The sequence below is a fragment of the Athene noctua genome, chromosome 1 (assembly GCF_965140245.1).
Source record: "Athene noctua chromosome 1, bAthNoc1.hap1.1, whole genome shotgun sequence".
In the NCBI taxonomy this organism is placed as follows: Eukaryota; Metazoa; Chordata; class Aves; order Strigiformes; family Strigidae; genus Athene; species Athene noctua.
The window spans coordinates 196,308,479-196,322,027 of NC_134037.1; the positions used below are offsets into that span (position 1 = coordinate 196,308,479).

General features: G+C 39.8%; 1 protein-coding gene across 2 annotated transcripts in view; it reads left to right on the plus strand.

Moving 5' to 3' along the window:
- The window catches only part of NCK2 (NCK adaptor protein 2), an 86,315-nt gene extending 74,406 nt beyond the window's left edge, over positions 1–11,909 (plus strand). For both annotated transcript variants that reach the window (XM_074909306.1, XM_074909297.1), the window contains 2 exons: positions 66–787; positions 10,536–11,909. In XM_074909306.1, the coding sequence (XP_074765407.1) occupies positions 66–787; positions 10,536–10,730 (917 nt within the window). In that variant the 3' untranslated portion in view covers positions 10,731–11,909. The remainder of the gene's footprint in view (positions 1–65; positions 788–10,535) is intronic.
- The last annotated feature ends 1,640 nt before the right edge of the window (positions 11,910–13,549 follow it).

Consider the following 13,549-nt stretch of genomic DNA (forward strand, 5'->3'; position numbering starts at 1 on the left):
TAACAGCGTTTGCAGTCTGCGGACAAGCATTCCGAGTGACCACTTCGTGTTTCTCTCTTTAACAGGTTTGGGAAAAACCAAGAGAAAGACGAGCGCGAGAGACGCCTCACCCACTCCTAGCACAGACGCAGAATACCCGTCCAACGGCAGCAGCGCTGACCGGATTTACGATCTTAACATTCCAGCCTACGTGAAATTTGCCTACGTTGCGGAGAGGGAGGATGAACTGTCCCTCGTTAAAGGATCCCGAGTGATTGTCATGGAGAAGTGCAGCGACGGCTGGTGGAGAGGTAGCTACAATGGACAGATCGGCTGGTTTCCTTCGAACTATGTGGTAGAGGAGGTTGAGGAGGCAACTGCCGATTCACCCAGCTTTCTCAGCTTAAGGAAAGGTGCTTCCATGAGTAACGGCCAGGTCACCAAAGTACTCCATGTTGTTCAGACACTGTACCCATTCAGCTCCGTCACAGAAGAAGAGCTCAATTTTGAAAAAGGGGAAACAATGGAAGTCATTGAAAAGCCAGAGAATGACCCAGAGTGGTGGAAATGTAAAAATTCCAGAGGGCAAATTGGTCTTGTTCCTAAAAACTATGTAGTAATCATGAGCGATGGTCCTACCATTAACACTTCCCATCCGCCCCAGATAAGCTACACGGGACCTTCTTCTACCGGACGGTTTGCTGGAAGAGAGTGGTATTATGGGAATGTTACCCGACACCAAGCAGAATGTGCCCTGAACGAAAGGGGAGTGGAAGGAGACTTCCTTGTTAGAGATAGTGAATCTTCGGTAAGTGGTTCTTAGCCCGGCAGGCTTTGTAATTCCTGATGCTTGGGTTAGCAAGCGTGACAGTTAATAGCTTCCCTAACTGTAGTAAAGGGCTTTTCACCCTTAAAGAAGCAAGCAGCGCTTCAGTGTTACCCACCCAGACGCTTACTGCTTGTGAGAATTGGTCTGCTACTGAAATGCAGTGACATTTACACTGAAGTTTAACTGCTGTGGTCTGTGTTATCCAGGGTTTTTTAATTAGTGGACAAGCAAGTAAATATTTCAGGTTTCAATTTGACTTTTTATGTGTTCCTCATATGCGATCCTCCTCAAATGTACAGCACTACAAGATGAAATAATTCTTGTGAATTGCAAATTCAGTTGTTACGTTGATTTTAAAGCTAATTTAAAATGGGATCTCTGCATTGGTCAGTTTTATTCTGCTTTTAATTGAATAACAACATAGGTTCTTTAAACTACAGGTTAAAATCCCATTTTAATGTATTTATGCTCTACTTAGATTATTTAGCTTGACAAAGAGGGTCAAATCAGCAGCTCATATGCTTTGTAAATTGAGTGTTGATGATGTCAGAGGGATATGAGTAATGCTGATTAGGGATCGTTGTAATTCTGAAAGTCCAAATTTAAAATTACACTGAAAGGCCTTTCATGTGTGCCGAGGCCAGAGAATTCATAGTTAAAGCACTCAAAATTTAATTATCCCTTGACTGTGATTTTTTTGAAAGATGGCAGATTTTCATAATTCCCTAATACTTCATTCAAAAGATACCATTAAAAAAAAAAATCTGAATTTGTGATTAGGGCTTTTCTGCAATTATTGCTTAAGTTGTAGGGCCATTTCATGAAGACAAATTGTTGTTTAGTAAATGTCTCTATCTGAGTATTTTGTTACTTCATGTATAAATTCAAAATTAATATAGTTATATTAGCTCAGTCTTCTAATTTGAGCATACGGTACTACTAAAATAAGTACACCTTATACAGCTACAGACATCTGTCTATATGCCATATTTGTATAAGGTTTCACTGTGCCTGTATTGTGGGCTATCCTGGTTTATAGCAGATTGCAAATAAAAACTAAAGCAGTATCAACTGCATATAGGTTGAGCCATAATATGGTTTTTAAAAGATTCCTTGACTCTAACTAATGTCTTCAGAAAGCTGTGTTGATTGCATATATCACTTCTGGTTAGAACTTGTTATATGTGTTATCATAATTATCTCTAAACTGGGGGGAAACTTTTCCCATATACTATTCCTCGTGTAAAGGATTTCAGTAACTAGTCAGTAGTAGGTATTGACATGACTGTGTGCTGGAAAACAAAGAACTTGCTTTCAGTAAGGAGGAGAATTATGCTTGAGCTCAAATCTGGAAGTAAGATCCTTTTAGCTCCTGATACTTTTTTGGAAGTATGTTTCACATTTCACTTGCTGATTCTATTCTTCTTAAATTACAATTTCAGCTACTCAGAAGAGGTCCCAAAATGAAGTCAAAATCTGAAGTAGTATTGAGGCAGATTTGCTCGGTAGTGCATACTAAAGGATACTCTTTAGTGAACAAGCACTAAATATTTCAGCCTTCAGTTTGACTTTTCATGTGTTCCTCATAGGCAGTACTAAAATTTGGGATTAGATGGCATGTTGGCTCTTGGTGAGGGAGATGAACAGAGGCGTCTAGTGACAGCAGCACAACAGCTGAAAGACAAGGCAATTGCTATTCTATATGATTTTCTAAATCCAAATAAAAATTTGCATTCTAATTTTTGGAAAACATTAGTAGCTTATTATTACTATTATTGAAGTTAGGACTCTTGCTATTCCCTGAAATTTTTACATTTTGTGTAACGTTACTGACAAAATATAGTTCTGTAGTAGTCCCGAATATTTTTTTTTTGCTGAATGTAGTATTGTCTGATTAAATTTCAGGCATCTTCCCTTGATGAATCTTTTTTTGCAGAAGGCACAAAAGCTGTCAAACTACCTTTTCTCTGAAGCTCTGTGCTGGTTTTGCACTAAACTAAGGCAAATGCAAATAAACCAGAGGAGAACAGGAAGAAAAAGAGATGTAGAAAACATGACTGACTTACAGAGGCTGGGAGGAATCAAGTTTGTTTGGTCAACAGAAGAAAAGACTGAGGGTGGGGTATACAGTCTTCTAGAGGATTATGGTAATCATTAAATTACAGTAGTTCAGCTGTCTCTTCAAGGTGGCATCCTTTCTGACAGGGGCAGGCAGGTGTACTGGGTGCAGCATACCCTTGGTGTGTCCCTCCAGCAGATAGAAGCTCACTTTCAGAGATTGATGCTGTATTTTGGGTTATCCTGAGACAGCTATCAATTTCCTTCCGTCTTTTGAGAAAGTGCCAGAAGGAGAGTTTGAAAATAAATATGTTACTTAAAATACAAAAATGCGCAGCCATTTCTCAGCGCATGCCATGTCACAGTGACCACTGTGCTACAGCTCATTTCTTTACTCTTAAGAGTCTGCCTCTGGAGTAAACTAATTTCCTTGACAGGACACAGTAACCTTTTAATTTAATATGACATTGCAACACTAAACACACTTGTATTCAAAGCAGTTTCAGATTTGCTGCCTGCATTGTTGCTGGGGAAATTGTTGCTTGTGGAGCACAAAAAGATTCATTCAGAATGTGGTTTTCAGGTCGTTTCCAGCATCTAACACTTCTACTGGAATCCCAGAAAATTTACTCAATTCATATTGCAGCAAGTTTTTTGAAAACATTTAAAAAAAAAAGTGCTGAATTGAGGAACTTTTTTTTTTTCTCTCTTTCTAATCCTGATCTGGTCTCTCAGATCCTGTATTTGGGGTTTTTTTTTGAGCAGTGAGAAAAACTATGGTTATGCATGTAAATGCCTCCTTTGTCTTAGAACTACTTAAGAGTTTTAGTTTTTATTAGGTTTAAAGAAATATTTTATTACATCTCAAACTTTTGTCTGTCCTAGTCTTTATATATCATACCATCATATAATTTGTTTGTGTTGTGTGAATTATAAAAACGTTGGGATTGCTAGTTTGGTTTGGTGTTTGGTTGGGTTTGTTTTTTCTAAAGTGCCAGGAGTGATATATATAATAAACAAATGGGCATGCTTGATAGCATTGGGAAAAAGATCATAAAAGATTTATTTCAAGTTCACTATGTATAGAACAAAAAAAGATTTTAGAAATAACTCTTAAATTCTTGACAGTTGCCACTTTTCACATGTGTGACTACAGAGGCTGTGCACGCTGTGGCAAAAAGTCACCAGGAGTGTGCTCACGATCAGAGTGAAAGATCTTGATTAGAGAGACCAGACTGAACAGAACGAAGTTGTCAACTCTCCAGTTTGCTCATCTTTCCACCAGACCAACCCTTCCCATTACGTTGTTCTATGACCCACCTATTAAAGCTGTGGATCCAGGGGTTATTCCTTTCTAAAAAATCCCATAGATAAAACTGTGAGTCATCCTGCTAATCCCATGCCTGATTTTTGACCTGTGTTAGGATTTTCTATAGCCTTCCATCACCATAGTTAGAAAAGTAATCTGTATAAATTTTTTCCTTAGATTTCTTTGAGTTTTGCTCTTCTTACTGAGCTATGAAAAGCTCTCCTTGGAAAGATGAAGGTTTGTATTACTCTGTATTGACTTGATGAGACTGTCATGTTTTTCCATTTCAAATTTTAGTAGTTGCAAGATTTTAAAATGTTTCTCTAGTTTTAACTTACCAGATGTTTGTCTCACAGCTAGATTCCTTTAGCCAAAAATATTCTCTTCAGTTACATTTAGATCTAAGGGATGCTGCCATAGTGGAGAATATCCTGAGATGAGCTCAGTCAGGTAGCTAGGAGCCTGATTATCTTCATTAATTGTGGAATACGTTATTAGAACCATAAACTTGTTTGAACCATTTAAGCCCATAGTATAGGTAACAAGCTGAGTTACTTACTCGTAACATTTTTGCCAACTCTGTTATACCTAGGTAATGTCACCTTAGTTTCAGAGATGTAGAGGAGATTGAAGTGGAACATACCTAGTTAGGAGCACTGCTTGATTTGTCTTTTGTTGCAGGCTGCTCAGTTGATAAAAACTGAAGTTTGTGGTCTCATTTAAGTAGCACTCCTGAACAAATAATGCAGATTTAATCTATGCAGTCTCTGTACAGCCACTTCTTGCCCTTTTTGAATTGCAGGCTCTTCAGCAGTCAGATTTTTCTTCCTCTCTGTGTAGTACCTAACACAAGACAAACAAGTCTTGTCTGACATCTTTGGCCTGGATTGGGTGGGTGATCATCATGCTTTGAAGATCTAAGATTCCACTGAAGAGAGGAGAAAATTTGGAAGGAAGAGGAGTTTCTGTTCAGTTTCACCCCAGGAAACTGTGCTTGCTAGTGCTGTAGCTAACAGGAAGTAATAGGTTGTGACCGGTGACGAGAGAGGACAACCACGCCACAGCTCTAGCTTCTGAGTAGTCTCTGCCACGGACACCCTTAGGCTTCAACGGGAGCTTCTGTCAGGACTTTCAGTCGCCTTGCACTTTGCTGTGTGTGTGGGTGCAAAACTTTTATCAGACAAACACCACTGCTTCATAACCCTACAGTGTCTTCCAGTGAAGCAGAGATGATGTTATTTTTCTCATACCAATTCTGTTTATTAGCATGAATGAACTATGCAATTTTTTGAACAATTTCAGGTGCAATTATTCATTAGAAAGTGATGGCTACCTTCTGACAATAGTCACAGTTATCAAATTATAATATCTGATCCTAAATGGGGTTGCAGGGTATAGTATTAAGATGATACTGATGATTGCAGATGTATTGAGATGATATTGAGGATTGTAGACATGACTGGATTTGCATCAGTTCTTTGAGATGGTGTTTAACTTCTGTGCTCTTTGTCCAGCAATAGCGATAGCAGAGAGAGAGGACGCACAGACTGAGAGAGTTTGTGTGCTTTTTGAGGTGCTAATTCTGCAGCATTCAGGGTGTCCTATATTTTTCTGGGGTTTTAATCCTGCAAGTGTTGGATAGAAGCAATGAAATGTGGCAACTGTTCAAAAACTGAAGTATTTGTCATGTTCTCTGACATGCTGTGATTGAGTACAGCAGAGAGGAGGAGAAAGTTTATCTTTAAAAATGAGCTTAAGGAAATATCCTGGTGGTTTATTTTAAATGGAAGAATAGAAATCTTATTAGAGCTGTATTTGAAGATCAATGGAGCCAATTCATGTTTCTGACCTGCATGATGCTGATTTTGGAACATGATGAACATTACATAGAGAGGAAGGGCATTTGTTTATATCTAAATGAGGTGTAAGGGGTAGAAAAAGGAATTTTCAACCCTCCCAGATGTTCTGTCCAGCCTGACCTTAGACCTTCAAGCTATGACTTGTTTTTTTGGCTAGGTGACTCAGTACGAGGAGGAGTGAGCGAGAACTTGGGTATGGGAGTGGAAGGAGTTGTGGAGCTCCAGGGCAGGCTCACAGGATGGGAGCTTGAAGGTTCTAGAATAGTCTGAAGAATGAGTGCATGAGAATATCTTCCATGGAGGAAAGGCATTGCCAAGTGGAAGTGGATTGAAAGGAAAAAACCTAAGTTACAGCATCAAGTTAAAAGGCTTTCAGAGGGGAGTTATTTTTCCCAACATTGCCATTTATGATAAAATTGTCTTCTTCCATTCTCAAATGGGGATTGTAATGAGGGAACCTTCTTTCCCGATTTCAGTTGTTTTCCCCTATATCACTTTAACTTGTCTTCATGATGAAGTTTTCCATCTTTTTTGAAACAACTGTGAAGTTCCTTACCAAAGTAGTAGAATTAAAGGAATGTCTTCCCTACTTGTTGTCTTTCACATGCTGTAGGCACCGGCTAGCCTGTGGTCATCTTAGTCATAATCATCAGTTAAAGGAATCTGAAACAATTCAAAGAAATGCTACAGCAGGACTGAAGACCTGTGGATGCATAACAGCTCATCCTCAATTTTCTGTCTTTGGAATTGATTTAACTTCAGGTTTAGGTTTTCCCAGTTATGATAGTACAGAAATATTCACAGGTTCCCTACCATGAAGCTATGCTCTGAAATTCTGTTGCAGAGTCATCAACTTGTCTATAGATTTTAGGGATTAAAGCTTACTTCCGATGTGCCTTTATTTGGTGTATGCGAGGCTTTTATTCCTGGAAAAGTTAGTGTGCAAACATCCAAATGTAGCAATTAATTTAAGAGGGCGAAGGGAGAAAAATTGGCCAGCAGTTGAAACAAAATAGCTTGAACAGTAAATAAAATAAACAGATTTGGAGCAAATCCAAGGAGGACAGCAGGGAACCAATTCAAGCTGCATCGAACCAACATACTTTGAAATGGTAATGTTAAGAGCAGTAGTTTATCTAGAGATTTTTTTTTTTAAATAGTCCTTTTAACAATTTTATGTGTTGATTAGAGTGGGAAAGAACCAAAATAAAAACAAATGCAAGTTCAGTTGCTTTTGCTATTTCTTCTTAAATCCTGTAGAAGTTGCTATGCTGAGGCCAATAAAGGGTTTCAGGATTTTTGCAACAGCTGTTCAAGCTCTTCCATTTCTTCACACCGGATGATGGCTCTCAAAAGAGTTAGATCAGCCTTTCCGCTATTTTTTTTTTAATTAAATCAGATCACAAAAAGAATAAACTTTATAACATATTCTGGAGAAAATAAGCGATAATGCCTTCTATTTATGCGTTAATCTAATTAGCAGCTCTGAGGCAGGGAAGAATAGATGGAAGAAGAATAATTCAGGAGAATGTTCATTCATTAAAGTTGTAATTAAAACGGCAGGGAAGAGTATTTATTTGTAGATATTGTGTAGATCACCTCACAAAGATCTAAGTCTGGCCAGTGCCTGGGACACAGGTCAGGAGACCAGAGGTCTGAAGATCCATTTCAGCACCGTTCTGTGTGTCATTAGCACATCCTTTCTGGTCTAAAGATAATTTAAAGATTCTTAGCAGATACAAGGAGCTTTGAAAACTCAATAGTTTTGATGTGCAAAAAACAACTGTGCTTTGTCAGAAAATATTAAAAATTTCCTAAGCACAAAGTGATTATTTCACTTATTTCGAAACCTGTTCCTGTTCCTAAAGCAAAAAAAATATGTTTGGTTCAGATTATGAACTTCCCGTTCGTAGGTCTTCTATTTTAAATGAGGGCCTCTTGGTTACTGGTTTTTATTTGGTGTAGGCATTGCCCATGGAAGCAGCAGAACTTAGTCAGCAAGACTTGATGTTGTGTTTTGGAATCCTAAGCAGCTAGTCTGTAAGTGCTTCCCTCAGTGCCGTCCTTGAAGAGACCTTGTGGGCTTGCCTGGGTAGCCTGTGTTTAGAGCACAGCGATAAGTGTGCCGCCCACAGCCCATACCCTGAATTTCTGCTCCGTAAGCCCAGAGTCCCAGAGGTTCTGCAGAGCTCCGTGCGCGCCTGCCCTTTGTTACTGTTCAATGGCTGCTGCATCGGGCTGTGGAGATACCTACTGAAACAGGTCCTAGGCCTGCATGGTTATGGCTGCCGGAGGGTTTGTCCACACTGCATTCAGGGCCTTAACCACAGCACAGTGTTGGTGCAGCCAGGTTAGCTTTAACCTAGTGGGGTGGGTGTTGGAGATAGGTCAGTCTTGATGTGAGCTCTGTGCAGCCAGTTTGCAGTGCTCCTGAGGCAGGGGTTTAATACCAGAGCTAGCTGGCTTAAAATAGTGGTTTTCAAACTTGGAGCTAGGGATGGATGACAGCGCACAAAATGTATCTTGGGTGGAGCACTGGAAACCCCGAAGATATACTCTTACACACATTTCTTTCCATACATTTCCCCCACCCTTCCCAGCTCTCTCCTTGGCAGTTACAGGGGGTGCTGCATGTATTTTGAGCTGGTGGCTTTGGAGCTGTTTGATACCAGAAGCAGCCTTCCTGATCCAGCCTGCACTGACCTGGCTAAGGTCCGGTGGCACTGGATTGTAGATGGAAGAATTAATTCTCCTATGGGTGTTACAGAAATTAATTTTTAAAGAAGTGATGCTTGTGGGCCTGAAACGTAGTGGCTTGAGGTAGAAGAGGGTTAGTCCAGGGGTGTAGGGAGCTAGCTGCTGGCTTAAGCAGCGCAAGAGGGGAAGAGCTGCTCCCCAAAGCTAAGGTGCAAGCCTGGGGAGTTGGGTCAGAGCCAGTTCAACAAGCATGGCCAGAGCTTGCTTTGGTCTGGGTAGGACACATCTAGTCAGAAGGGAAGGCAGAGAAGGCATTGATGCTAAAACAGGTGAGAGGTTGATGCAACGGATGAGATTTGGGAATAGGCAGAACATGGGGGATACATGGGGCAGAGACCCACATCATTGCAAGAAAAGACAGCATGGCTGAAAAAATGCTGTTCTTCAGCTTACTTGGGTACGCATCTGACCCCGCAACGCAGTGTAGAGGACTGCAGGAAGCCTGTGGTTTCATGAACTGCAGTCTGATGACAGCAGTAATAGCTAAGGTCTCCCTCTCCCCGCTGCTTGGTCCTGTGCTGTGCCGCAGCTCTGTTCGTGGTTGTTTGTAAGGTGATGCTGTGAACCAGATAGTCCCTTGTGGTTTTGTTTAGCCTGGACGAGTTCAGGTTCACAGCGCTGGCCTGACCGAAGCAGCAGTGGTGGAGGGAGCATCAAGGGACTGCAGGATGGCTGTGTCTGAAGTCTGGCACGTACCTTCAATGGTTTCTGCCTGAAGTTATGCCTTCAGCAGGCAGAGTCCCTGCAGCAGTACCTCCAGAGTCACATCAGGGGTTACTTATTTCGGTTAAGTGCTTGCTACAAACTCTGGTGTGTGCTTTTTATTGTTCTATTTTTCCATTTTCCTTCTGGCTGGTGACACCCACAAAAGCCTGTACTCCCATCTCTACGGCCAGCTAGGAGTGGTGAATGGCTAGAGACAGAGTTCAGCTGGAAGCGAGAGACAGTGTGTCCTTTCTACCCTCCTACGGCAGGCGACATGTGGTGCAGAAAGTGGAATGGTCTCATTCTGGCTGTTTGGATGGCAACGGTCTCTTCTGATTGCCAAGATGAAGAGATTTATCATGTGAAATTTTTCTATCCTGAATAACTTAATTAGTGTTTATATTTTGTCTTTTGTGGGTGGTGGTTTGATGGTGAGATTTGTACTGTGTTTTTATTCCATAGCTTTATCATTTTTTACAAAAAAGGTGTTCTCAATAGGAGGAATTACTCCCCACACACGTGGTAATGAAGATAAAAGGTGAATGTTTTTTTTGTCTTTTGCAATGCAAAGCAAGAACGGCCCTCTAGTGGTCACGGATCTAAAAAAAAGCCATATGGAGAATTTTCTTCATCTTACCCAAGCAATATTGCAATAATTGCTTTCTCCAGGACTCTCTAGCAAGGAGACTGTACATTCTGAAAGTTTTTCCCTTCTTCTTGACATTCTGGTGCTTCTAGATTGAGCAACTAAGATAATATTTGCAATTTAGTCATGTAATTGGCAACTTCAGACTGTGGATTTGGGGAGCTTTCACTTAACTGACTTAACTGTGCACATTAATAATGATGGCAATTATTTATTGAATAATAGACTATTGGGTTTCTTAAGTAGCTAAAGCACTGAGCTGTGGAACAAAGACTAGCATAAATTACCATCAACTGTATGACACAGCTTGTTCCTGAAACCGCAAAATTACGCCTTCATTGTGTTCACTTTTATGTAATTCTTTTTTTTTTCTTTTTGAATTCTTCTCAACAGCCCAGTGACTTCTCAGTATCTCTAAAGGCATCGGGGAAGAACAAACATTTCAAGGTGCAGCTCGTGGACAATGTCTATTGTATTGGGCAGCGTCGCTTTAATACTATGGATGAGTTGGTGGAACACTACAAAAAGGCTCCCATCTTCACCAGTGAACACGGGGAAAAGCTATATCTTGTGAAAGCACTTCAGTGACGTTGAAGATGGACTTGGCCGCCTGGGCCTCTTATAACTTACAAGCCTTAGGTCCTAAATTCACTTTTATAGAGCAGAGCAATATCTGAAGCAGGCTTAAGGAATAGGCTCTTTCTAAAGTGTTTGCTCTGTTGGTTGCTGTTTGTCCTTTTTTTTTGTTTGCCTCTTTTTGTGTTCCAGTTCTGTTAATCTCTGACCACCTCTCTTCAGGTTGAGAGTTTCCCTTGAGTGGCCATGGTGAGCACTCACCTTCCTGGATGAGTTCAAAACTCCCCTCTCCTGTGTACGTTTACATAGTTAGCTCAGATCAAAGAGGGGTGTTTTCAATTCAAACCAGTGTTAATCTGTTCAGATTGCTCATGCAGGCAGAACTCTCCATTCAGAGACATCGGGCACAGTTTGAATGCACTGAAACTGCAGCTACTTAAGTGAGAGAGAGTAGACATAACAGTTGTGGCTGTGAGTTCTGTAGCTATATCGCTTACCGAGTAGTATATGACAAAAACTCCTAGTTCCTAGAAGCACTCTTTACACTGTACTCTGCTATTACATTGCCTCTCTGACTCTTTGTAAAGAGTACACTAATTAAAAGCATTTTGTAATAGTACTTCTTAAACTACTATGGTAAGATTGTAGTAAAGAAAACTATCTAGTGTATTTTGGTCTGTAATTGCAACAAAGAGAAATTTTATTTGAAAGTTGATTACTAGAGAAAGAATCATTGAATTGTAAAGGCTGAATGTTTTGGTAATCTACAACCAAATGTGCCATCCACATAATGCTTTTTCCTCTTGCCCTTCTGCTTGTTTGAATTAAACGATTATGTATTTAATTCTCAAAGTAATATGTATCTGTAGCTGATTGTTGACACTAATACAGAAGATTAATAAAAACTGATCTTGGGATGGGGTGGGGTGGGCTACCAACACTATATATATATTTGCTTTACAGAAAGAAATCTTCGGGTTTTACAGAGGATGGTGTGGTTGGTAGGAAGAGACACACAGAATGTTTATGAAGAAAATGCATTTTTCTCTTTTCTTTACATTTAAACTCCTTTATGGTTTAAATATACAGTCTTTAGATGGCACATTCCTGAGATTGAAGAAGAGATCATGAGATCTCAAAATCTTGCATACTTGGTTTTTTGGATATTGTAATAAAAAAGGTATTATGTCATGATGGAGTACTGGATTTATCCTTGGGTGGTAATCCTGGTGTTGCTTTAGCAAGGTGAAATAGAGTGAATAATTAATTTGTTTGTCTTGGAATTTATTTGGCCTAAAAAGAAAACTTCTGTGACTGCAGAGGCCAGTTAGATATGAACAGTGTCTCATGAGCTCCGATTTACTTGTTTCTGTGATAAGTAAGTCTGTTCATAGCTTTAATGAAAACTTCAAGATGGAGCTGTTTCCTGGTACCTTTTTGCTATTAAAGCATGTTCCTTACCTATTTATTCTGTATTCCAGCCAGTAGTAGTAAAACTACCTCTGTGTGTAACTCTAGTGTAGGTTAAGTAGACACCAGTGCTGTCTGACTTGCTTTGGTGTAAATCATACCACTGCCTGGAGACTGCACTGGTACATCTGTGAATGAATTGCAGTCTTGCTCACACCCAAGAGGCATGTGCTATTTTCCCACCACTCTTGAAATCTTATTTCTATACAGTTATCTGAATTGACAACTGTATTTGAATTATCAACTGTGGTTTCTGTATCTGCATTAACTAAAAATTGGGCAGTGACACTTCTGCTTGATCCAGCTTACTGGTGGAAGGCAGTGATTCAGGGCAATCCAGAATGGTCATGCATTACCCTGAAGAGCACCGATCCATGACTGTCTTCTAAGAATATAAGCTTTCCTTAGGAAGTTGGTGAGAAGTACCAGTTGTTTACAATCTACCTACAGAAGGACTCCACAGTGGGCTGCTTCTTAAACTTCATATGTGAATTCTGCAGAGAATGTAGGTTTTTGCCTTATAATACCTAGTTCTTTCTTTAGGTGAGTCTAAGTGTGTACCAAGTGTGGCAGTGACGTTAAGAAAGTCAACTATATGTTCTATGAGTGTTTTCAGGTTTGATTGAATTGCTTTTCAGTCTCATTGACTCTTTGTAGCATTTGGAAAAATGATATATGGGGATGGTTTTCCTTTCATAAACTGATTACTGCAATTACTCTTTCATGCCCCTTGTTCATTTTGCTGAAATGTTCCCCATGTTTCCTGTTCCAGGGGCCTTCATATGCCTCTTGCAATCCTTTTTTTCACTTTTTTTTAATAGTCCCTTTTTACAAGCTCTGTTAGTTCCTAACCCCTTTCTAGTCTTAGTAGCTTAGAACTAAATCAAATAGACATACGAGTGACATTTTTACCGTATGCTTTTTGTTAATGGATTTATAAATATTTTTTTTTCATTACGTCATCCTCCATAGACAGCTTCTGTGTATTGAGGTGTGAATTGTTAAAGTATTTTGTTTTGGAAGCAGTTAATTTATGACCGAGCAGTGTGAATGAGTAGCTCAAGTTTTTTGTGGGGTGGTTTGGTTTTTTTTGAAACAAGCCTCATCTTGGTTTTGCCCACACTGTATTTAATCAAGATGCTCTCCACTCAACAAGCTCATTAATAGTTCTTTAGTTCTTCCCATCTTTACCAACTGAGATAAGTTTATGCAAGTTTTGTTGCTTTTTTGACCTCATTTGCTGGATTGGGCCTAAGCATTAACAGTCTTCAGTACTAACTGCTTAATAAAGAGGCAATAGACACAGATTTTATTTTTATTTTCCTATTTTATACATACCTTTCTGTTGTTTGACAAAACCT